Source organism: Lepisosteus platostomus, chromosome 13, assembly GCF_059453375.1.
Source record: "Lepisosteus platostomus isolate fLepPlt1 chromosome 13, fLepPlt1.hap1, whole genome shotgun sequence".
In the NCBI taxonomy this organism is placed as follows: Eukaryota; Metazoa; Chordata; class Actinopteri; order Semionotiformes; family Lepisosteidae; genus Lepisosteus; species Lepisosteus platostomus.
This window is the reverse complement of record NC_142623.1, coordinates 14,747,894-14,772,713: the sequence shown is the minus strand read 5'-3', so window position 1 is coordinate 14,772,713 and position 24,820 is coordinate 14,747,894. Positions and strand designations below refer to the sequence as shown.

At 46.1% G+C, this 24,820-nt stretch overlaps 1 protein-coding gene and 1 long non-coding RNA gene across 4 annotated transcripts in view; one reads left to right on the top strand and one right to left on the bottom strand.

Annotated features, from left to right (window-relative positions):
• LOC148650032 (uncharacterized) overlaps positions 1-24,820 on the bottom strand; it is a 201,134-nt gene that overhangs the window by 11,695 nt on the left and 164,619 nt on the right. For all 3 annotated transcript variants that reach the window (XM_088603407.1, XM_088603406.1, XM_088603408.1), the window contains 13 exons: positions 23,835-23,942; positions 19,437-19,544; positions 18,754-18,807; positions 17,876-17,929; positions 17,481-17,588; positions 16,707-16,760; positions 12,337-12,390; positions 8,416-8,469; positions 8,140-8,193; positions 6,997-7,104; positions 3,742-3,795; positions 2,132-2,185; positions 1,144-1,197 (listed from right to left, as the gene is read on the bottom strand). In XM_088603407.1, coding sequence (XP_088459533.1) covers positions 1,144-1,197; positions 2,132-2,185; positions 3,742-3,795; positions 6,997-7,104; positions 8,140-8,193; positions 8,416-8,469; positions 12,337-12,390; positions 16,707-16,760; positions 17,481-17,588; positions 17,876-17,929; positions 18,754-18,807; positions 19,437-19,544; positions 23,835-23,942 — 918 coding nt within the window. The remainder of the gene's footprint in view (positions 1-1,143; positions 1,198-2,131; positions 2,186-3,741; positions 3,796-6,996; positions 7,105-8,139; positions 8,194-8,415; positions 8,470-12,336; positions 12,391-16,706; positions 16,761-17,480; positions 17,589-17,875; positions 17,930-18,753; positions 18,808-19,436; positions 19,545-23,834; positions 23,943-24,820) is intronic.
• On the top strand, positions 684-3,648 carry LOC148650035 (uncharacterized). The gene is made up of 3 exons (XR_015926005.1): positions 684-988; positions 2,515-2,627; positions 2,732-3,648. It is a non-coding gene; the product is annotated as an uncharacterized LOC148650035 (long non-coding RNA).

The window sequence follows — 24,820 nt, the reverse complement described above, 5'->3', positions numbered from 1 at the left end:
CAGGTTATTTATGATTCGAGGCATTGATTGGAAAAAAAAACATCAAATGGGGAAAGCAATTTCAAGAAATAAAGTGGACCTGTCCTGTTCTTCCCTGGCAGAGTAAGAGCAGCATTCATTTTTTTTTTAAAAAAAGCTTGATTGAGTCATTCAGAGTCATCTGAAAAGTTGTACACCGCCACAATGTTTCAGGGAAAGGCTTTAACCAGACTATCCATTCCTTTCTGATTTAATTTCATTTTCGACAAACCACAGCACCTGTCTGCCTTGGCTTACTTCAGAGGCAGAGGCACCTCTGAGTCCTCTGGTCCTCTGGTCAGAGGAAACTTGAAGCGCTGTAAGGAAGGGGAGCCAGTCTCCTCCTGCAGCCTAGTTCACTGTCAGTCTCTAGAGAGCAATGCAGTTTGTTTCCCTGGAAACAAGCCAGGAGCTAGAGGTCTGAAGGAGCAGTTTATATTGTCTGCCGCTACTACAACACCCACTTGTTAAATGGCCTATTATAGGTGTACAGTGATTTTCTATGGTCCATTTCTCCTTGAGACTTGTTTTTTGCCTTCTTAACTGATTTCTTTTCCCCCGGTAAAACCTACTGAACGCCTGAGACATGACCCACTTCCCTCAGCTGACTGACTTGAAATTCCAGAGGGAGGAAAATTGGGGTGGCACAAGCCCATAGATGAAGAGGACAGCCTCTCAGATCAGAACCATGTGGAGAGGGCAGCGCGCCTGATAAAAAGTCTCCCATTCCAGTGGAAACCCTGGCATTGCATCACACTGGAGGACAATCAAGTCACGTGTGCACCAGGCTATTTCAGAAAGACGTCTACTGCTTGAATCCTTTGCGTGAGAAAAGTCCTGCAGGGCACATATAGGGAATCAGAACTGCCTTGGATTTTTCCCCAAGAACAGCTGGTACAGTAGGATACTGCCAGGTGGTGGACAAACAGAACTGGGCAGTATAGGAACTGCTGGGCAAGTGGGGAGATGGGTAAGTGTTGAGAGACAAATTGTACAGGAGAAACAAATCAACAATCAGTGTTTTCCTCTTAAGGAGCATGATACCTTATGATCTAAAAATAAGGTGCTTAAGCATCAAGGGGAAGCAAATCTGCACAGAGTTTTGTGTGGGTTTGTGTCACTTACTCTCTTTCCTGGGGGCCCAGGGGGTCCAGGCTCTCCGGAGGCTCCTGGAGGGCCCTGAAAGGAACAGAGAGGCAGGGTGAGAAACTGAGGGAGCGAGAGGCTCCAGACATCCCCAGAGGCACAGCAAGGCAGTATCATGGTGTGGAGTAAAGTGTTATCAAAGCAGGAAAAATGAAAGATGGAAACTGACTTGCAGTACAATGAGCAGCATATAGTCTATAGACAAAAAAATAGCATACTTGGGAATCTGAGGAAACTATAGAACTTTAAACATCAACAGCAGAAATGACAGGAAGGAGCCCTTGGTCAGCACTAACTAAACACAAGCCTGGGCTGGAGGGTCTCAGTAAATGTTATAAAACAAATACGGAAAAGTTTGTGTATCGAAAGAACAGACCCCTGAGAGACAGCAGTACCGCCGGAAACGTGTCAATCCAGTTTGAATTTCCGACGGCTGCTTCTCGGAAGCCAAAAACCAGGCAGAAAGCTCCTCCGCAGGAGAAAAGAGGAGCACAGTTCTGGTTTTACAGCATGAGAAGAGGCCAGGGGCCAGAGGAGCAAATAATAGACACTGAGACTGAGGCCAGAGCCGACCTGCATGGCACCAGGGTCCGACAGCGCTCAAACACAGAACAGTTTCACACAGCCTTGCTTTTCAAAGTAATTGTGAAACCTGTTCAAATAGAAACTGTCTACTTTGAGACACTTAAACCCCAAAACAAACTGAGATGCACTAAAACCAAAACAAAGACTACTGGTTACAGTAGTTTAATGCCACCCAGTGTATTTTAGATGTTCCTTAAAGCAACAACTACAACACACATAAATCTGAGCATTTCCAAATATTTGGACACATGAAAGACTAAAACACAAAAAATGGGATTAGATTTCTTTTTGCTTGAAGAAAACGATTTTGTTATTGACTGCCAGAGAGCAGCTAGATTTCTGGGAGAAAAAAGGGACAGAGTACAAGATAAGAGAAGCTTACAGGATTCCCGGGATCGCCCGCGTCCCCCTTGTCTCCCACGCCGCCATCCAGCCCCTGGGAGAGACAGAGCCGGAGAAGGAGATCAAGAGGCTGGTCTCTCAGCGAGAGCTCCCTCGCACACTCAGGCTGCCCTGAGAGTCCTGTCACGCAGGCTGGCCACTGCACTGGCTTTACATGTGCTGCACGTTTGTTGGGTCTTTTTTTAGATGGGAAGTAAATTAAATAATGAGACACATTGTTTTAATTTTATGAACTACCCAGGACAGAGTGCTTATCAAGTAATGTGTTGTTTCCCACCAGCTAACAGGACTGCTGAAATAGATAAATGGGCCTGTACAGAGAGGAGACCATTACATTGAATAATCATTACCCCCTTCGTACAGATGTCACGGAGTGCATCAGAGAATTCTACAAAAAACAACCAACGCTGAGCGGCTCTTCCAATCAGACTTCAGCTATACTAGACCACAGCATTTTTTAAAACTGTTTAATACAGGTAAACATAGAGAAATTAAAAATAATAATAATAATAATAAACAAACTACTTGTGTTCAACAACGCAGCTACAGACACATCAGCTCTCCTCTTTCCACAAAGCAGATTTGGCAGGCGTTGATCACATCTATGGGACACTACAGCTTCCTACTGTTCTCTGCTGCTTTCAACCCAGTATGTGAAAAAAAATGTGACTTGGATGAGCTACAAAGGTAAGATAATTTGAAGAGGACACAAGCCAAGCCATTTCTTGATGAGCAATTTATTTTGTAACATTAATTGTTTAGGAAACTGTTCTCAAAATGTTTCGCAAGAGTTATCCTATTCTGATAAGAAAGGTGGATCACAAGGTTTGAACAGTAACAGAGCTAATAACAGTGTTCTTTCCAATACGCACAGGGTGATGAAAGGGGGATTATATAATAATGACATTATGATATGGAAACTCTTTCTTTTCGGGATCAAAACTGTTCTAACCTCGGTTTTTCAGATCATTTGACAAAAGAAAAAATTACAAATCAAAGAAGTAGAAAGGTTTGTGCATGTACCAGGTGTATAATTATTCTACCATCTGCATGTGATTGAAATTCTCCCTCATTAGTTTTTAATGACTATTCCTGCGTGTATAATCATGTGAGGGGATTGCTCAGCACTTGATGTGTCTCCTTTCACTGGCTGTAGGTCAGTAAATGGTTGGAGGTTGTTTCTTATTTGAAGTCAGGTCACAGGTTAGGTAGGGCTACAGGCCAGAAACCAGTATTTTCTGCAGATACTGTACCCCTGAAAGTTACAGTATAAAAGATACTCTGAAAATATCTACAGATTCCTCACTCTGGTCGCTGTAAAAGCATACATTGTGGCTTCGCTCGATGCGTCAGATCTTGTGTCCCCACAGATTGACAACTGTACTAATCTCGATGTGTTCTGATCTTGGTGAAAACAAACGTGTTTGATGTTCGGCTGGGAAGCATTCTTTGTGATGTTTGCAAATTCTCCCTCTGTTTATGTACTGGTGTCGATGAATTCATTGAATTTTACATCTTGAAAACCCGGAGCAAATGTTGCTTGCCGGCCACTGGAAAACAGCATGGATAGCATTCCTGGGATTTACTCACATTGACGCCTGGCTCTCCTGGTGGACCGGAGTCTCCTGGGAATCCAATGGGACCCTGAGAGAGAGAGAGTCAGGTGTCAGTGGTGTATACAGACAATCCAGCTCAAAATATTGGCATGCATTCCATAAATCTGTCCTTCTCATTAAACCCAGTTTGTACCTGGCAAGCTGCAAAGGCCCTGCTACCCTTAACACAGCTCTTCCCAATTATTTAATAATGAGACGATTTCTGCTGGGATTTATCTTTTCACTCTAAACATTGATAGAAATTAGAGTTCATTAGTACTAAGATCCTTCAAAACATCAATATAGTATCCTACTGCTTAAGCAAACAGTGTTCTCTAGATGCATTTCCGTTTGGCAAGGCTTTTGAGAAAAAGCACTTATTTTCAAGAGAAAAAAATCACAGAGCTGGGAACTGTTTGGGAGCAGGTGCTGTGCCTCTCTGAGCAAGACGCTCATCAAACCCATGCTGTCCTGTTCCTATAAATACTCCGCGCCTCCTCGCTCCCGCTCTGTGCCCGTGTTAATCTACGGACGAGGGGAGGAGGTGGGCGAGTTGGTGAGATCTGAAACTCTATTGACCTTCTTTTCGACGCAGCAGAGGGAAAGTGAGAGGAACAGAGCATCCAGCTCACCTCTGACCAGCCCTGCCATCACTCGGAGTCAAGACTCAAAGCAGAGGCTGTGTTATCAGAAAGGGCTCGTCTCCGGTTTCATTTCCACCCTTCCATCACCTGCTGTGAGGCTTCCTCCACACTACTTTGCTTTGCGTCTGTATTCAAGGTCCTCCAGAACAATTAGGCTCTTGATTTTTTTTTAATTTGGAGTTTTTGTTTTTTTAACTATATCCCTAACTTATTTTATTTTTTTAACTAACTTATGAAGAATCTCACCATTTAAGACCGTTCTCCACCGAGAAACACAGCGGAAACACAGGTACAGGCAGGATGAGGACCAGCAGGCGTGGTCTGAGGCTGGTCAAAGCCAACGAGCAGTTTCAGACATGTCTGCTGGCCAGAATACAGACTTCAGCTCCAGCGAGACCGAGGGAACGCGCGGGCGCTAAATAAGACGCAGGAGTCGCTGTGGGGAGCTCCAGCTGACATACTCTAACCCTACACCTAGGTGGCACTCTTCCTCTTCGCGAATTCCACTCACACAGTCATTGGCAACACAACACCACTACCAGTAAACTCAGCCTGCATTTAGAGTGGGCGCCTCCCTCCACTGATGTAGCCCCCTAGGTGCCCTATGGTCTCAGTGCCATTATATACTGGCAAAAGATGGCCTGGAATGGTCCCAGGAATGGTCTTACTCAGTGGCCATGTTTCAGCATGGAGTGCCATCTTTAGCACCACTCCAGCACTGATAGACACACCAGAGTTAATGTTTATGTCTGTCAGGTCAGACAGCAATGCCCTTTCTTTGTGCAACAACAGAACTGAAGTCAGGCTGAGAGCTGCTTGGGGCTCCTTCAGAACTGAAACACACCTAAGTTGTTGTTTTCAATGGGTGGCTGGGCTAAGATGGGTAGAACAGTTTCAGGTCGTCTCCGGGGAGACTCTGGAAATGAAACTGTCAGAGAACAAGGCATTTGGCACTGGAGTGGATTCTGACAGAGAAATACAGTACATGTAAAAAAATATATATCCATTGGATAGGATACCAGGAACCTCCACTGAATGAAGGGCTGAACCTTTCTGCTAACAGCTTGAGTAGGCCATGGGCCTGTATTCCTCAAGGTTCAGAAATACTCACAGCCCGGTGCTATCCCGTTCTTCCAGCAGAATTGTGTGGGACTGACCCAGTTCCAGCTATCTGCAACAGGGCCATCCTGTTCCTCAAGACATCCTGCCCCCGAGTCTATACTGCACATTCCTTACTTCACAGGTTAGATACCTCCCTCTCTCACCCCGGTGTTTTGGATCCTGTTAGCCTGACACAGAGACTCTTTCAGGTGAATTTCTGTCCACACAGCCCTTGTTCATGAATTGAGGTCAACTGCGTGGTGCACTGCGCTGACATTGCGAAGTGACTGAATAGAATTTGATTAATATGAAACAGTGATTACACTAGACAGACATGTATACAGAATAATTTGCCCTGTGTTTTTTTCTCCACGTAAAACCAACCATCAAAGCAAGAGAAAATAGAAAAGCTGTCCTTGCAAAGCTCAGCGAGCTGCCGTCTGCACAGGGTTAAGCAGCTGACGTTAAGACGAATTAATGAGAAGACGAATGTGACAGCCTCCTGTTGAAGAGGCTCTCTCCAGAGTGACTCTCTGGCAGTCACCGCTCCTAGCACTAGAGAAGGCGACAGATTAGAGATGGAGGGTGAGAGGGAACGAGACTCGGTCGTCAAGGAAACTAACGAGCTCCATGATGTTCAAAGAAGGAAGGGGCAGGCCGGGCAAGCTAGGGAGCTGGGGCAGCCGAATGACTGAGTGAGTGTCTGAGGGGCTAACTGTGTGCCTGGCAAGCTGGCTGAGTGACTGAGCAGCCCTATACAATCGCAGGTCACTGCTCTGCTTGTCTCTTCCTAATGGGCAGCCTGTCGCCAAAACAGGTCTGAGCCATAGCAGGACTGCAGCCTTCTCGTACACATGCCAGTAAATCCCTTTCATTAAGCTGGATGCTGTCTATTCAAGACGCTGAGTGCCAGATACACTCTTTGAGACACTTGACTAGAGATTTGATTGAAAATACAGACCCCTAAGGCTGAGAGCAGACTTTCATTACACTTACGGGCAAAAGGAACTTGACCTTTTCAGTCTTGCACAGCAAAGATTATGAGGGCAGCTGATACAATTCATTATTTAGTATTCAAACTCTTTCAAAGGCATCAACAAAGTCAGTCCACTGGACTTCTATAGGACTGCAGCCAGAGGACATGAGTGGAAAGTACGTGAAGTACAGGAGGTACTTCTTTACACAGGGTGGTAGGAATGTGGAACAAGATGCCCAGCCATGTTGGTGCAGCTGATAACCCTGGCTTCCGTGAAGAAAAGGCTGAACGGGATCCTTGGATCAATCAGTTACTAACTACCAAACATTCTTGAACCTTGGTTCTTGCTTGAAACCTTTCTTAGGTTTTTATTAAACTATTAGACAGCTGCTCGATCCAAAGCAACTTACATTTGTAAATCCAGGCAAGTGAAACGCTTAGCTAAAAGATACAACAGCAGCTCCCGTCCAAGGATCTAAACCCGCAGTCTTCAAGTCACGAGTCCAGAGCCCTGACCACCACTACTTACAGTGTTTCCTTTGGGTCCGTCTTCCCCAGGAGGACCTTTGACCCCGGGGGGGCCAGCAGCACCAGGTGGGCCCGTGTCTCCCTTTTCTCCAACTTCTCCCTTAGCACCCTGAAAATGCAAGGTCCCAGGAGCACAATGGATCAATACAGGAGCACACACTGAAGGAATGACTACCTATGTTTCACATCAGAGGGACAAAACTACAGCTCTCATGCACGTACAGTACTAGAAGCTGTGATCACACCACATGCAAGACCAAGACCAAGTCAGTAACCTAGAGCCTACAGAGCAGAGCTGTTCACTGTACCCCAGTACCTCCGCACCACCTGCTTTCAATATTGAGCCTTTAGCAGTAATCATCTGCATCAGGCCCTGTGGGATGTGCATTGCCTGGACTCTTGTTTTGTGTTCAGTGCTGACCTAAGAGGTCACTGGGATGTGAAGGTTTTGATCAGGCTGATGTAATTTAGTAAGAAATAGTTCCTTGACTGAAGAGGTTTGTTGAGCTGTCAGTGTGCGTTGGCTGCAAAGGAAGAATTAAAGGTTTATTTATTTTATTTTATTTTTATTTATTTTATAATATTTATAATATTTATTTTTATTTGATTTTCCATGGCAGAAAATAGAAGAAACACTGTGTTTCAACTATTGAGTACCTCCAGGTGTCACCTGAATTAACCTTTACTTGCTCCTTTATAGTTCCTAGGTGTTAGAAAAGCAGGCAGTACCTCTGTCGAGTGACTCTGGCAGTGAATGGTTTTTATTTGGGCTGTGGGAGATGAGTGATAATTTGATAATTCAAGCTCTGCATTTCTAGGGTTTACAGATAGTGTCTCCACACTGACATTTAAAATCCATTTTCTCTGGATACATCCTTTTTCAAGCACAGTGGTTGGCTCTCTATAAGGGAACACAGGAGACCGTTTTTGCTGTGTCCTAGTATAAAAGCACATAGACACGGCCTGTGTTTTAAAATTGATCTCTGAGAGAACGACAGGCCTCAGTTCTCTTGTGTAATAAACTTTATTCAGATCCGCAGCGAACTGAACTGTGGCTTCTCATTTCCCCCCACTGCGCGGTGTGTGACAGTAAAAGTAAAGCAGCAGACTCTGTGTTGCAAACTAGAAGCGGCCGGTCACTCACGGTGGGGCCTGGTTCGCCCACTTGCCCAGGGTTTCCTGCTTCGCCGTCTTCCCCCTGGAAGAAAACAGCACAGGTCATGGTCTTCTGCTTGCATTGGAATTGGTTTCGTTATTAGGAAGCGTCTCTCAGGTGTTGCACTGTTCTGCCACACAAAGCCAACGGGTGTCATTCTCTGCTCTGGGTTAGAGCAGTGACCATGAAGGTCAGAGTTCACCTCTGGAGGCCACAATCCCTCTTCACTCTTCTCCCCGTCCCCCTGCCCATCTGGGGACCCACCTTTTCTCCCACAGGTCCTGGTTGTCCAACACCTCCAGGCAATCCCAACGGACCCTGGAAAAGAGCAGGCCATGCATGACTGGATGGATCTCTGCTTAGGCTCCCAGTATCTCGACTTACCCAGGAATACAAGCTTCTGTCACGACTGGAGTATATTCCTGGGTGCATGACTGTCACAGTAAAATGAAACAGTTAAATTCTTGTGAAGAGTTCACCATAAGCTTCCAAATCCTGTGAAAGAAAATCTTATTCAGACAAGCACAACACAAAGCGCTTTACTATAGCAAGCAGCTTCTGTCTACATACATAACGAGGCAGGGCACAGTCTGTATAACACTGCACAGCTCTCATTCATCACTTGGAGTAATCCAGGACCTCCAACAGCTGAGCACAGATCAAGTCTAGGAGGGTGTGTGTATGCAGGGTGAAATTCTAAACACTGTTTTCCCCCACAACTACATATTTATATTCAGCTTAAAAATAGATCCTAATTCATCTGGATTCCTAATTCCCCTTGCTCCCCCGACATGCTCCGATTAGCAGCTCCCAGCTCTGCACCACAGCAGTGATAGAGCCAGTCTGTTGCTATCAGCGCTGTTGCACTTTGTGCTGAAATGTTTCATGGCACCACAACAAACGCCTTCCCCTCACCTTGGCACAGCACCTGCTAACACAGCAGTGTTGACAGTGCCAGCCAGGGGCAAACTGCTTGTAAGTGGCAGACAGGTGGCTCAAAAAACTCAAGACTCTGGATGTCTTGGGGACTGGTTCCGAAGCATGAATCCCTTCACCTGAGGGGCAGTGAAGGAGGCGAGGGAGGGCACAGCCACAATGGCACAATCAGATCGCAGGTGCAGAGAGATTGTGTTTATAGAGCCGCAGAACTCCACGAGGCAAGGCACCACACCGAATCGTCAGAACAGGACGGGTCATTTTATTTAAATTTACTCGCACACGAAACCGGACGGGCACTTGATGAAGCATCCAATGCTGGGAGTGTCAAGTTGAGAGTGTTCTGGACTGCTGTTTACACAACCAGAGCACAGCGCCTTCAAGACGTGCTCTCCAGACGTGAAGCCCTGGTGCTCTGTGTTCTCGGGACCACTGGAGATCAGAGGAGTGAGAAATCCACCGGCCCGGCCGACAGAAGACCAGCTCAGGTTCTCGAAGGGGTGGGGCACTTTCCCATTCGCAGTCTTGTGCATTTTATGGGTTGAAGAAAAAATTTGCAGCGGAAGAATTAATTAGTAAAGTAAAAGATCAGTAAAGTAAATGGTAGGCCATCTTCTGGAAGGCTTTGTGAAATGGAATCGGTTCTCTTTGAGCTACTAGAAAGAACGTGAGCGAATGTCGCCTGCAGGCCCTCTGCTGTCACTGTGCTGATCGGGGCTGTACAGCCTGTTACTTATCAGGGTCCGTTCACTTCGTCCTGCTCTATGGGAACCTTCAGAGTGGCTCCGGCAGAAATACTTGCTCCCCTCTGCCTTTTCAGATCCGCAGATCTGCGAGCACTGCCGGCGCTGGGGAACAACGCGCAGTTTTCCTTTAAATTCTGCACGGAGTTGCTGGGAAGAAAGGGATATGCCCTGTGAAGCGTGTATCCCTTACTGCACGGAATATTTAATACTGACTAGATCATCTCTCTCGGCTGAGGGGTTCGGTGCACGGGAATTATTTTCCATGCAAATCTGTTTTTCTGTGCGAGAGGCGACTGCTCGTCTTCCTTTATTTCTCACCTCTCCCTTCCCCACATTTTGAAACACCCATTTACATGGCTGATGTAAATTAATCAAGTTAACCTGATGTATTACCTAACTGGGGAGCAAAACAAATGAAAAGTCCCACTCCCTGGCCTCCCAATCCATCATTCTAATGACTGGAGAAACAGTCCTGTGTGCTGTAGTCCCAGTGAGAACGCTCCCAAGAACAAAGGCACTTCTCCTTCGCCATCCCTGTGCTACCCTGCCGTTTATAGATTTTTATCTATGAATCTGTGGATGTGTATCTTCTTAGCCACCTATCTGTCCTCCGGTCTAAATGCAGTAGCATTGCTGCCACCTTTAACTATAGCTTTAGAATTTAACAGTACTTAAGCTATTTATTCATCGGTCACCCATGATATTGTAGATTATATATACAGCACTCGGCACAGATACCTCCTGCAACTTTACTGAAACACTGATTCATCCTGGCAAGTGGTAGTTTCAGGCATTCTGGCAAATTAACTTATTTAAGACACACGGTGTCAACACTTAACGTATGTCTCCTAATGTACAGATAGTAAATCGAATTCAGGCCCCACAGGTTAGAAGGCAGTTTGTTTTAAAAAAAGAAAAACGAGTGTGGCTGTATCTAGGGTGTGTGCGGCTGCTATTCAAGTGATGCTATAGCTGAAAAAGAAATGACCTTAGGCACTGTTCGTGTGTGGGGAGTTATGGATTGTGCCCTGCTGCCTCTGAGCTGCTGATAAATCCCTGTGATGGCACGAGCCTGAGACGTCAGGGGTACGAACTAACACTGTCGCCGCAGGCCCCTGCTATCTCCCAGCCAGTCTGGAAGACAACCAGCTGGCTTTCCATTAAGAGTGCAAACCAGCGAGGATATTGACAGGGAATATATTAGGAGTGAGAGAGCAGTCCGCGGGCATCTCAGTTTATTTCAGTGACTTCAGATTCTGGTCCTTGGGCTGAGAAAGGTCATTAATCACTCGGCAGATAGGCAATCAAATTTAATAATATTTATTCCTGACACTGTTCCTATCTAAAGGAGCAGCTGGGCAGATCATGTTCAGTGCTCTAACAAGATCTATGGCCCCTGCGTGCCTGCTTAGTGTGCTCTCCTGTAGCCCTGCTCTGAGAGAAACTGCAGCTGATGAACAGTGAGCAGTCTCCTGTTGGAGACGCATGGCAGAACACGAAACGCCAGCACGGAGGGGTGCCTGGAATGTGTGGTGATAGAGAGGTCTCTCAGCCTGTCCTGTCCTTGTTAAGGGTCTTAGAGCAAGCATTGTTGATCAAGATGGGCTTGCTCTGCTTTGCAGCGTGCAGGTTTTGACTGTACCATAAGAAGAAAAAGGAAAACAAGAAAAACATAACAATACAACAAAGGCTTTCTAATTGCCAGTGTTCTGTTAAATGATAAATACATGCCTTTGTTCAAGCGACACATACTGTACAGCGCTGTTGTACACAACACAATAGTGCCCAAGTGCTAACACCCCTGTGCCAAGCTCAGACCATACTCCAAGGCCATCCAATGAAATACAATGCAAATCAGCCCATTTCCATTCCTCCTCAGGTGCAAGGAGGTCCTCTCCTACGGGTTCTCTCTATTTCATAGGCTTTTGAACAGGAATAAAGGGAATCTTTCCTTTGAAAAATGACCTTTCTTGGCACTTAAGTACAGTACAGGTTTTGCATTCTGTGGCTTTGTGTCTCTTCACTGATGGACACTGACTCCATCAAAACAGCTTGTGAAACCAGCTCAACACCCACAGCACCACCGACTGCCTGTATCCTAAACACAGCCTTTTGGTGTAATAAAAGGTGATTGAGGTTTTGCTGCGGTATCTCTTCTAAGGGCTAGGCCATCTAAAAATGCTGAGGCCCAGTGTTCATGCCTTCTCCAGTACTACTAGCCTGACGTACAGTACACTGCTTGCTAACCTACAATGACCTCTGGTCAGACTCTGCAGAAGATGAAATACTAAGCAGCTGTCACCTACTGTACAACCCACTGTACCTACTGTGGACATTCCACAAAAAATTATTGAAGACCTTCTTGGGCACACCACCTTGATCTTGACCTTGTGAGAGCACACCATGCTGTGTTTGCTCTAACACACTACCCTCCAGCCCCCTGCTTTGTTAAAAAAGAGCTGATCTGCACATTGGGACAAGAAAAGGAGTCAGATAAACTCACCTCTCCGCCGTTGGGCCCAGGTGCTCCCCTGGGGCCGTGCTGCCCGGGGGGACCCTAGGAGAGATCAGGCAAGAGCAGAAGAAACATCAGTGACCAGAGGAAGGTGCTTTACTTACCACACATGCTCGGTTAAGCTTAATGCTGGCTCGAAGCTCAGGGAACCAGGTGTCTCAAAATCAAACGTCTAACAGGGCAGTGTTTGATTTCAACTTTCATTATTCAAAAACTATCCCGTCCATCACTTGTCAGAGACCACTTGAATCTTAATGGGTCGTGGGTAACGGTCACCTGAAAGGTACAGAGCACAAGGCAGAACCTCACTCTGGATGAGAGGCCAGTCCATCGCAGGGGGACATGACTGGATGTACTCATGTACAGCCATGTGCTTTCTAACAGCTTTGTCCATCCCGGGGTAACAGGGGAGCCAGAGCCTATCCCATCAAGCAACAGGTGCAAGGCAGGATATGCCAGACCACCGCACGACACGCACAAACATAGACACAAACGTACACACACACACTCACACCAGGGCCAATTTCCCCAGAAACCAATTATACTACCGGCATGTGCTTGCACTGAGGGAGGAAACCAGAACACCTGCAGCACACCCACACCAACATGAGGAGAACATGCAAACTCCACACAGACAGCACCCCAGGTCTCAGATTGAATCCAGGGCCCCCGCTTTGCAAGGCAGCCATGCTGACCACTACGTCACCATGCCACCTGCTCATATCAAGGGAGGAAATGCAGAACAATGCAGAAATGGGGAGAACCTACAGACCCCATACAGTGAGGCCGCAGCACTAAGTTTGTCCACTATACTGCATCGCATGAAAACATCACTGTTCAGAACAATTCTCCTCCGGCTGCAGAACATGCACAGCAGATCCATGAACCAAAATCAATATGGAGATTTTGTGGCAGTGCTTTTCTCAGTTTTTTAAAGCAGCAACCTTACTGAGGCTGATTTAGCATGGGAAACCAGCAAAAGTTTTGATTTTCGTACCCTATCGCCCGTGAGTTTGGAACTGCCAGTACCCACATCACTGCCTCTCTCTGTCTTTCAGATCACTAATCCCAGAGAAATGGCACTTTCAGCGCTGCGGGATCATGGGTGAACAGCAGGGGGCGCTGCTGTGTCATGAGTGGGCCACTGTGACTCAAGCTTGCTCAGACCTGATGGCAATTGGCCAAGCATGAGCTATCGTCTGGTGAATTGTGCTCAGTTGGCACATGTGACTGCAAACTGCAGGTGAAGTCTGGCTACGGAGATCAGCCTTCGCTCCAAATGAACATCATCCCTCAGGACATATTCAGTCTGATTCCCCCCAATTCCCCTTGCCTATTGATTCCCTGCTGTAATCCCAATCACGTGACACCCATTGGACAAATCTCAATGCAAAAAAAACTCACTCGCCTTAAAAAGGTGGAAGTGAATCAGTTGGTGTTACTTTTTCACTGTTAGTTTTTTTTAAAACTGGGCAAGAAAGAGTGTTTAGAGGTGATATAGACCACAGCAAAACAACATAGTGGCACTGTCAGTGCTGTTTAAAAACCTATCCAGAGCTCAAAGTGAATCGTACAAACATTAAGCCTGACATCCCTCAAGGAACAGACGATGTTTAATCTTGACTAATCAAGGCAACCATGAAAGTGAGTTTGTTATTTCAATGTACTGTAACTGTTTCCCAGGGTTTTGATCGGAAAGATGACCAGCGTGGATCTATGTTCCCACTTTTCAGGACTTTTTTTTGTCTTCCAAAGCTGAAAAGAAACTCGTTAATGGCGACAAACTTTCAATCAATCTCGCCTCTTCTCGCTTGCCAGTTCTGGTTAGGAAAGAGCTCGCTGCTTTGCACAGCGCTATGCGACAGCTGCACACAAGTTAACAGATAATGAGTCTACAAGCCAGGGCAGGAACTGAATCATTAATCGGACTCAGACAAAGAAATCAGATGCTGAAACTCTAGACTGTGTTCCTAACACTGTGCTACATTTCCGCTTTTTTATGTGAAATCTTTTATAATCTGGTCATGCTCTGAATGGCAAATACAAATCTTCACCACAGACACAACCTCATTCAGCCCTGCTGTGCGGTGTATGGGCTGATAGTAATGTTCTTGTTTTACTGTTACAGAATTGTGAAATTAGAGAATATTCTAATGTCTATACATCACAGACACCAAGCGTCCCCTGTTGTTTTATTAAGCCAGGTTATATTAAAATTTATCCTACACCGTATTCTCACACCCCTCCTCCACAGACTCAGTTATCACTATCCTGCCAGCTCCTGGCACAGAGCGCGGCACCATGCGTGTCCCATATTATTATCATCAGTGTACAATTCCCAGCCGGGTTAGTAACTGCATATTGACTGGAGCAGCAGGGCGGGGCTGAGGAGCTGCCAGCCCACCCAGGTGACCTCATCAGTGACTGACCAGCGTGAGGCCGTGGTGACCTCACAACCAGACAGTCGTCAGCCTGGGAGGCAGGGCACAGCAGTGGCCCACAGCAGGGCTGGACCTGGGGCTGTAAGCAGGCAGCGCAGCAGTGAGCTCTCCACAGGTCTCAGAATAGCCAAGGGTACTTCGGGGTTGGGCATCTCCACAGGTACTAGTCAAGACCTCAAAAAACAGGTGGTGTGATATTTTCCAAGATGAAATAAGATCAGAGGATAAAAGGAAAAGCTGGTATTTGTCTCTCCCTGCTTGAGCATTTTTTCATCCTTAACCCTAACATACAGTACTTCTTGTTCGCCTCCACAATGCCCAGTCACAGTCTGTGTCAGCACTACGGTCAGGCAGGGAGACCCTCAATGGCACTGTCGGGTGCTGTTGGCTTTCTCTCTTTTCTCTGTTCTCCATTCTGCTGTTGGGTATCCGCCTTTACTGGTAAAGGCTTTGCAGATCGGGAACAGAAAATCGTGGCTGGCGAGGAGCTGGGTGTTTCAAGAAAACAAATTCGGAGTTGCAATCAGATCGCTTCAGTGCTGTTTGCCTGTAGGCTGAGGGCTGCCCTTTTCATTTTATCAAAGGCTTGAAAATGGTATTGCAGCTGATCATCTTATCCCTTTTGCTTTGCGGGAGCTTGCTTCTCCTGCCTTTCAGATTCTTTTTCCCCTCCCTGTTCACTTATTTGATTTGCCGTTCTGTAAGTTGCGGACGCTCGGATTGGGATTCACGTCCCCCCGGCGATTAACCCTGAGGGTTTGACATGAATCCAGAGCCTACAGCAGAGCAATCCGTCAAATCCTCTTTATTAAAACAAAACAAGATGGGGAGGCGGAGGGGAGGAGAAAGAGCTTTCCTCACAGCTGCCTCGGTGACACTTCAGAGATGTCGAACATGGCAAGACATGGAAACACGCCCTACAGTATGTTGCTCTGCGAATGAGGAGATGAAGGCTTGATGGGGGAGCGGGAGGCGGGATCTCCGAAATCCTCCTGCCGCTATGCTCCTCCCATTCCTATATTCATATATTCATCCCGCTTCTGCACTGGTATAAATTAGTCAAACGCCTGTTGATTGTTTTTTTCTGCAAGGGATGCACTGACCCGGGACACAGCGCCCGAGTGATCCCATCCCTGACAGCCCCGCCCAAGACTGACGCTGCAAGGAGAAGCTTTTCACTCTTGCCACGCAGGAGTGAGAGGACCCTGCCAGACCTGCCGGTGTTCTGTCACGGGATTTTGATTTACGGAGGAGAGTCCTGTGTGAAGGCCTGGCAGCAGCCTCAGAAGCATCTCTGCCTCGCATTCTCCTAGCTACACCTATGGCCCGCAGCTCCCATCCAGTCTGCCCTGTAATTTATAAAGCGCATGCTCCTGACAGCTTTCCTGGTACTAGACCCGCTAAGTTTCCTCTTTATGATCCTTGCATTAACGAGCACGATTGCTTCAGAGTTTCGATTGCTTGCAAGCTCAAGCTAATTGCAAGCATCATCATAAAGCAGGTAACACACAAAGGTTATCTGGGCATGCTGCCCAAATTCCCCCGGGCTCTGCCAGTGGATACGTCCAGCCTTGCCAGCTTTCTACTCTAACAAGGGCAGCCTCGTTCCGAGACGGATGGAAAAACACAGTTATGGGTTTAACTGTGCTGCAGATATTTAGAATGGGTTTGTGTTCCAAGTGGAAACTCCTACAAGGAATCCCTAAAAAGACATACCTTTTCTTTAAAAGTTCTGCTTTAAAAAAAAATAATGCCACAAATGATAATTAATGATTTAAAAATGTTAATTAAGAGGAACAGGTATTCAGTTCCAAACAGTTTCAGTTTCATATATTCCCCATTAACACGGAAAGGGCATTGGACATCTATCTTCATAAGACCTGCTACATTAATAATGAGAGTTATAACCATACTCACCATCAGCCCCGTGTGCCCACTGTCTCCTTTCTCTCCTGGTGGCCCTGGCATTCCCTGTGAAAAGAGGAGCATGCTGTTGTCAGTAAACAAGCATGAAGCTGAGAGAGGAGGATGGGGTACATCCATCAGGACTGCTAAACAGCACAGCACACACCCACACAGACACACACAGAAGTAGGATGTACAGTATCAACGAGGAACTGCAGTCCCAGCTTCCCAGACCAGTTATTAAATCTCGGTAACAAAATAAATTCATTGACAGTATAGAAACATTTTACTAATTTTGAATTAAGCGCAAAATTGTGAACTTTGTGAAAGTGCTGCATGATCACCATGTGGTCACAAAATGCTCAAAGCCCTGCCATCTCACTACTGTCAGTGTACCCCCCCAAAAAAATCACGGCTCATTGTTGTTAATGAAAAGGTGGAGGAATCACATTTGCATTTTCATTTAAACTGCACCTGTGTGTGCACGCTCGACTTCAGGGTCACAGATGCCGCTCTGCAGAAAGAAAAGTCTGCACGCAAATCAATACCAAAGTTAAGACAGGCTTCATCTCTCTGCAGATACTGGGCTGTAACCAAGCACTTCGTGCCAGGCAGTCTGCACCAGAGACATGCCTTCTGGTACTTTAGTGGGCTAATTAGGCATTGCTGGGAGGACAAATGCTTGAAGATAAAAACATTGACTAAGGAATTGCCACATTTGAGGAATGCAGTATCTTCTGTTCCAGCTACAGACAGTTTTGGTTTGTCTTTCTCAGCAGAGCGCACCTGCAGTCCGGTGGGGCCCTGGGGGCCAACAAAGCCCCGTAATCCTTCGTCTCCCTTCTGTCCGTACATCCCTTGCTGTCCCCTGGGGCCCGGCTCCCCGTCGATACCCTAGAAACACATGCGAGGAAGGGGTGCAGCTTCATGATCCAAGACCTCCATAGCCATACATTACAGTGACATTCACAATCAGGCAAAAAAAAACCACATCTGCTACAATATACAGTACATCTGTCATAATAGGTAATATTGTACTAATCAATAAGACACAGTCTACAAAGAAAAGTCTCAGATGTGAAATTGCTGTTCTCTGGTGAGTAACCCCACGCGCACTTTGCAGGTACTGCAGTCCAGCCGCACCCACTACCAGGTGACCCACATGCAGAGAGGACACTTACCGGAGACCCAGGCTGTCCGATCGGACCCTGGCTACCTGGGGGTCCAGAGGGCCCCTAAGAGAGAGAAAATGCCAAAATTAGAAACAACAAGAGTGCTTCAGTGACTGCAAGAATTGAATGACATGCTGCAGTGCCTCATAGTTTGGGAGAATCCAGTTTTTGTTGGGACTTCACTTGAAGGGGAATCCAATTACGTCAAGTGCACAGATTAAACGGGTCTGGAAACAAAGACTCACAGCGCACGGCTGTTTGAGGCGTGCCAGGGCCTACTAGCAGTGGCAGAATCTGTACTACTGAGACAGAACAGCAAATGTGTCTCTCAACACTCTACACAACCACCTACTCAATCCTCCCTTCCTCAGGTTGAGCCACCGCGACACAGTTTAGAATAACCGACAGCACTGTTACTTTGTGACTTGCCAGGCGCCCACTGGCCAGTGTGACATTGCTGTAATGCCAGTGACTGATGAGTCACTCCTGCTCTCGGGGCTGAGCTTCTTCACAGACCTGGGAGGCCCTCAGTGCGCCACAAGAGGAGCAGCCCTGGCAGACGAGCTCTCTGCAGGGCCACAGTTTTCCCTGTACCGAGACAGGGATCGGGACCAGAAAGACGAGTCTTGAAAAAAAAAACAGCGACTCCAAACGGAGCAATTTTAATAACTCAGCAAACAAATGATGGCAATCTCGGTTTAAAAGCAGGGCGGCACGTAATCGATACTGAATTTCTCTCACTTGCGGTGCACCGTGAAAGCCCCTCAGCCATCAGGACGCTTGCTCTGGTACAAAGAAGATCAAGCCTTCAAGCCGATCAGCCCGCCAGTCTGTGGTAGATTTTTAGGAGTTACGTTTCGCTCCTGTTTCTCCTGAGGAAAACTCACCGCTTCACCCTTGTCTCCTTTGCTGCCTTTCTGCCCAGGCCCTCCCATGTCGCCCTGGAGAATGAAGAAACGGGCAGTGAGATCAGAGTGTAATACTTCTCACCTTCACGCCTCAGGGTCTCTGACAGCCAGATCTTATTAATGCCTCTGCCTACACAACAGCGGCTACAGAAAATTAAAGAGTGCAATGGGAGGTTTCTCTCTGTTGGTAATGTCCAATTTCAGGTTTTTTCTCTTTCCTTCTGCTTGTATTTCACTTCTTCTGCCTTTTGGTTCTGTTTTTGACACTTCCATTTGCAACAAGATTTCTCAAACCATTAATCCTCATTTGAGTCTCTCTCTCCAGCTCACCCCACCTGTGAACGCAGGCACTGTTCACACCAGTAGCTGCTATATTACAACGAGCAGGTGCTATTGCAGCGCTGCACTGCCTGGGTACAAGCAGGGGATCAGGGCTGCATGTGTTTTATTCGCTCGCAGGGTGACATTCAAGAGTTTCCTTGCATGCGGTTTCCTTAGAGTGCACTGGAAAAAAATACGTTAAAATTCCAAAACTAGCAAGAAACACTGTGCTGTAAGATTCCCTTTATTTCCTCACTTCAAAAGAGTTACGGGGGAGTGCAGCTGACAGAGGAAAGCTAATTCTGTGATTAAAAAAGAAACTGCAAGCGGCCAGGTGTTACCTTGTCTCCGTCTTCTCCTGGGGGTCCCTGGGGTCCCACGACTCCTGGGAGACCCAGTGGGCCCTGTGCCCCGTCCTGGCCAGCTGGACCCACAGGCCCCTTCTCACCCTGTGGGAACAGACCACGAACCAAAAACAGGACATCAGGATTGATCCATGGGAATATTATGATAGACTTCTATAATCAAAGTCAGCCATTATAAACTACAGTTTGTCATTTGACTGATGATCCTAGGCATCTTAAAGAGGCTAAAGAGCCAACGATAAAGGACCTTCCAGCCTGAAATATAAGCAGGTCAATAGGAACGGCAGAGGCCAGTGATTACTCCTGAACGAGAGGGACTGTGATTTTTCTTTCCGCCACGAGAAACACCTAAACCTCTTGCCGACAAGGAGGCGCAGGGATCTGTCTTCTCCATCTGGCCTGTTCCAGAGACCTCAGCCTTCGCTAAGACAGATCGCTCCACGTTTCAATTCAGAATGATTAAAAATTAAAGCCAATTAATAACTTCTAACCTTCTATATTTAGCAGGAAACCAACTTGCAATGACATCTCGCTCATTAATCTGTCTGGGTATGTCTTTCAGATTAACTGACTGCAATTAATAATAAATACAAATCTTGGATTCTAAATTTGACTGTTTTGTACTGTACATGTAAATAAACACATTAAAGCCACCTTACAGACTCTATTTCTATATTATAATGAAAACACAGCATGATAAAAAACAGGACTCTAAGGCATAAGTGATACCAACTGAAGTACTCTATACAGTTTCTAGCAAGGCGATCCCTCTCAATCTCCCCATATACAGTATACTGTAGTTGCCTGCAGTTCTGCGATACATCTACATCCAAGACGGCTTTGCTGAGCTGAAAGAGCCAGGCTCCAGCACCAGGGCTGTGGCCCCCTATGCAGCACAAGGTCACAGCACTGGGCAGGCAGGCAGGGTGGCAAGCAAGCCAGCAGCCTTCAGCTTTGCAAAGAAGAGGTGGAAGCAGAGGCAGAAACGTATTTCACTGATCCAGCTGTTTTTCGCTTCCCACTGGCGGTAAATTAGTGCTGGATTAAGCATTAGGGACTTTCCGCTGTGGTTGTTACTAGCTCCGCAGCTGCGAGGGTGAGCTTGAGCACCCAGAGCACAGTGAGGACTGCCACCCTCACCCTCACTCCCTCAGATCTCACTAATCATTGTGTGCACGCAGCAGCACACCTGCCCGAGCATCTGACGAGCAGCAGCTCACGCCCTGCTTCTGTTTTTGTCCTGTCGTGCACCCGACTTACGAACGCTGCGTTACAGGTTTACCAGCGCGGTGCGACAGAGCTCAGCAAGAGCACGTGGAGAACGCTGTAGGACTCGTGAGCATAATGAAAGCAAAATATGGCTGAAAAGTGCAGGGAAGATCGAATAAAATTGCAGCATGAGCATTCCTGCAGTGAGCGTTCTCCAGCTCTCCTCCACTCCCGGTTCTTATTAGATTGTGCATGGCACTGTGACACCCTGCCTTCACCACGGCTCTGTAAGCCTTCAGAACAGAACAAGCCTCTCTCTGACATCACTGTGATTTCCTACAACTTAATAAGATCACAGTGATCTTCCATTGATTCGGAAGTTTTAGGCAGCGAAACTCAGTGATGACAGCAGGCTATGAGGTCGGCCAGATGTTACAACACTGTAGCAGGAAAATGCAAGCCAAGAAAAGCCCCTGGATGCCCCTGTCCCATGAGAGCAAGACGTGGCTCTTTTGATCAAGTGACCTTCAGAAAACACCTGCAGTCTGATATTAAACCTGAGAGGATCCCTAATGTCAAGCAGCTTTCGCTTGCTGTATCGCTCCAGTGGCTTTCCTTATGTAATCATTGCGATTGATCGAGCCATCTACTCTCTCCTCTGAACTTCACTGGCAAATGAAATGCAGTTTACACGGCCACACTTTCACTGTGAATAAAGTACGCTCCTCAGTACTGTGTGGCACGACTCCAGGACAGGTTCAGTTTGCTCCCTGGAATGTGTCACCTGAATTTTCGCTCACTGCTGCAGTTTCAAGTTAAAAATGTACAGTACACCCTTGCTTTAACAGACTGACAGGCGGGAAGGGGTATCTTTTACTGACGGATATCCATTAAATCAAACACAAGTGACGTTTTGTTAGCCCCCAAAACTCTATTAGCAAGAAACAATATATACAGTACTATATGAAAAACTGTTCCTGTGCCTTCTTATCATAAACGTTCAAGCTTTTAATTTCATATCATAAATATACTGTATAAAACTTCCTAAAGCATACAAACCACCAACAACATCCATGTCAAGAGACTGACCTACCCCTTATATTCATTTTCCTATATTTCACACCAAAGCAGTACTTTTTTTTACTTTGTTTTACTGCAATAAAACCGATTTTCATCGCCATTGGGGGGAAAGTCAGCTATTTCGGACATAATTTTTCTTTAGCAGATATTGTCTGTTACATCCAAAGTTACATTAAAGCCTAGTTCATTAAACCGAGGGTTTACTGTATCAATAAATCAATATATTCTGCATTTTTAACTTCTCTTAATCTTTCTTTCTGACCCAGAACACTCTTTGGTGCAGAAACTGACCCCTTCTAAGGAATTACAGGCTGACTGTATTGCCTGCATTGCCACCTAGTGCTAGCACACAGAACTATTCATAAAAAGTGAAAGTGCGTTTTTATCTCAGGTTTTCTCAACCCCAGTCTGCTCTTTGCATGTACAGTAATAGTTTACGACAGTGGTACAGTAGCAAAGTAGGCTACAATGTTTGTGATCTAAACCAGCACACCGTGTCTGTTTTCTATTTATTATTTGATCAAAGACTTAGGGGAACTGCAACGCTATTTTTATATTTCAGGGTTGAAAGAAATCAGCACTGATGAGTGCATTTCAAACCACAATGAAACTAAAATGCACACAGTCATGTGTAAAGCCTCCAATTTACATCACAAAAGAGACTAAACTTCTAGGTATGCGCAGCACCATATTGCTGTCATAGTCTGCGATTCACAATAAGGCAACAAAACTTCCAGTTATGTGAAGCAGCAGTATTACATTGTAGAGACGGAGGCTTGTGAATTCATCTCTTTCAAACCGATAAAAATTCTGCTCTCGACTTTAAGATGGTTTTGCGGACAACTACTACTTACTTGTTAACTCTAACTTTGGAACGTGTCTGCTGCACAGCTTGTACTTATTTGCTCGTATATCACAGCACATTAGTCATTACAGTGACTAGTGAGCGGGAACGGTCGGTTTAAGACACAATTCCCACAAACTCTCGCTCTCGCCCATTGGGAGACCAGCAATTTGCGACAACATGGCGACCATACAGTACTTTCACAAAGTTCAGGATTTTGTGCTTGATTCAGAATTGTGTAATTTCTTCAATACCATCAATGAATTTATTTTGTTACTGAGATTTAATAACTGATCTGAGAAATTGGGACTGCGGTTCTCCTTTAAGGCAAACTATTCTCTTTTAACATCTCAAACAGGGGCATCCAGTCCTGATCCTCGTGGGGTGACATTTATAAAGATCCCAGAAGAGCTAGGAGAAGCTGTTGAAATGGTCCAATTAAAATTCAGTAACCAGCTGGTTTAACTTATTATGATCTGATTTGGAATGAAAACAAACAGAAACATGATCCTTCCAAGGACAGGATTGGACACCCCTGATGTAAAATCTTTGAGATCGACATCATTGAAGATTCGGTAGAAAACAACTCTCATTGATCATGTATAGTTCAACAGGAGGGCAAGCACAGAACCATCGGTGCAGGAACAAAATACAGCATGGATTAATTCTGCAGCGCTCCACAACCACGCACTGGCATAATGTCAAGAGCAAAACACAAGCTAACCAAAGCCCAACCACCAGCTGGCCTTATTTCTGAAATTTCACTGACTGTTTCTATTTCTGTTTCAGCCTTTCAGAACAGAGCAGAGGATTTTACCCATCAGCATCGAGCTATCAAAAACGCAAATCCCACAATAATTCAGAAAAGGGAAATTGATCACAAAGCCTGTCATACAACCAAAATCTTTGACGCAAGATTAAGGGTAAACCCGAGGGGCTCGAGAGGGAACCCAAGTCTATTGATCACAGATTGGTTTCTGTTATTTGAAGAGAAAAAAGAATCTCGGTTATCGATCATTTCTAGTAAATCAAAAAGAATCCACATCTTTAAAGAACAAAAATGATCTTCAGGAACCCTACTGACCCTGCAGTAGAAAGAGGATTCTTTACTAGCAGGGAAAAGAGAAAGTTGGCAGTGTGGCAGTATATCTCCCTGCTCCTGAAGGTATTTTCTGATTTTACTAACAAGCAGTAAGCGGCTTGACTCTGGCAGCCAATAGGCAGGCTGCTCGGACTCTTACCGGCTCTCCCTTCTCTCCCATTGGTCCAGGTGGGCCGACGTTGCCAGGACGACCAGGCTGGCCAATGGCACCCGCTGGTCCGGATGGTCCTCTCTCTCCTGGGGCTCCCTGTCCAGGAAGTGAGCAGCAGCACATGTGTCAAGATCTGCTCATCCGGTCCTTCTGCCCATCTTCTCCTGTCCAGGGTCTCACTCCCTGGATCTGTCTCCATGCCATGTTGGCACCAGCTTTGTCAATATAAACCTCAGTTTGTTCATTATTAAAGGTCTGTTTTATCAGCTGATACACAGTATTACTGAAATACACTGTTTATTCACTTAACCAGTTATCCAAACTCCATGTTCTTTTTCTCCCCATTGCAGAGACTGGCTTTCTGACATAAAAGCTGGACACATGTCGTGTCGCCCAGTAGCAAAGTTTGAGCTGATTGGGACTGTGACACAGAAGACATAACCGGTACTTCTGCAGGTCAGAAATATTCTTTCCAACTTGTAATTTAAATGTACATTCTTTCCAAATCTCTCCCTTTTCCCAATATGGCTGTTCAGGCTGTATCGAGATATAACAACAGCTCATCAGAAATGACAGACCTCTAGAGCTTAGGGAGGGGGAGAACACTGCTTGGCTCTCCAAAACTTAATGATAATAAATAACACACTCATTTCACAACTATACTGAAGTGCACTGTGACTTCTTATATCCTTATACCGCTTGCCCAGTTCCCCCGGAAGAACAGCAGCTCCTGAGCTGATGTTTTTAGAGGAGGGTTGGTCAGGGGACTTCCTCTCTGGACAGTGTCTATCCATGTCAAACACCACCAGCTGGGTTGCTAGATTTCACTGTCTCCCCTAGATACAGCAGACCTCATTCAACATTTTACCACATCAAGTGCACTGCCGTCGTATAGCTTTCCCATGTTTCAGCATGCTTTAGCACATCTCGCTAAGTTTTCACTTCACTGTGCTTCTACCAGGGTGGACCACAGC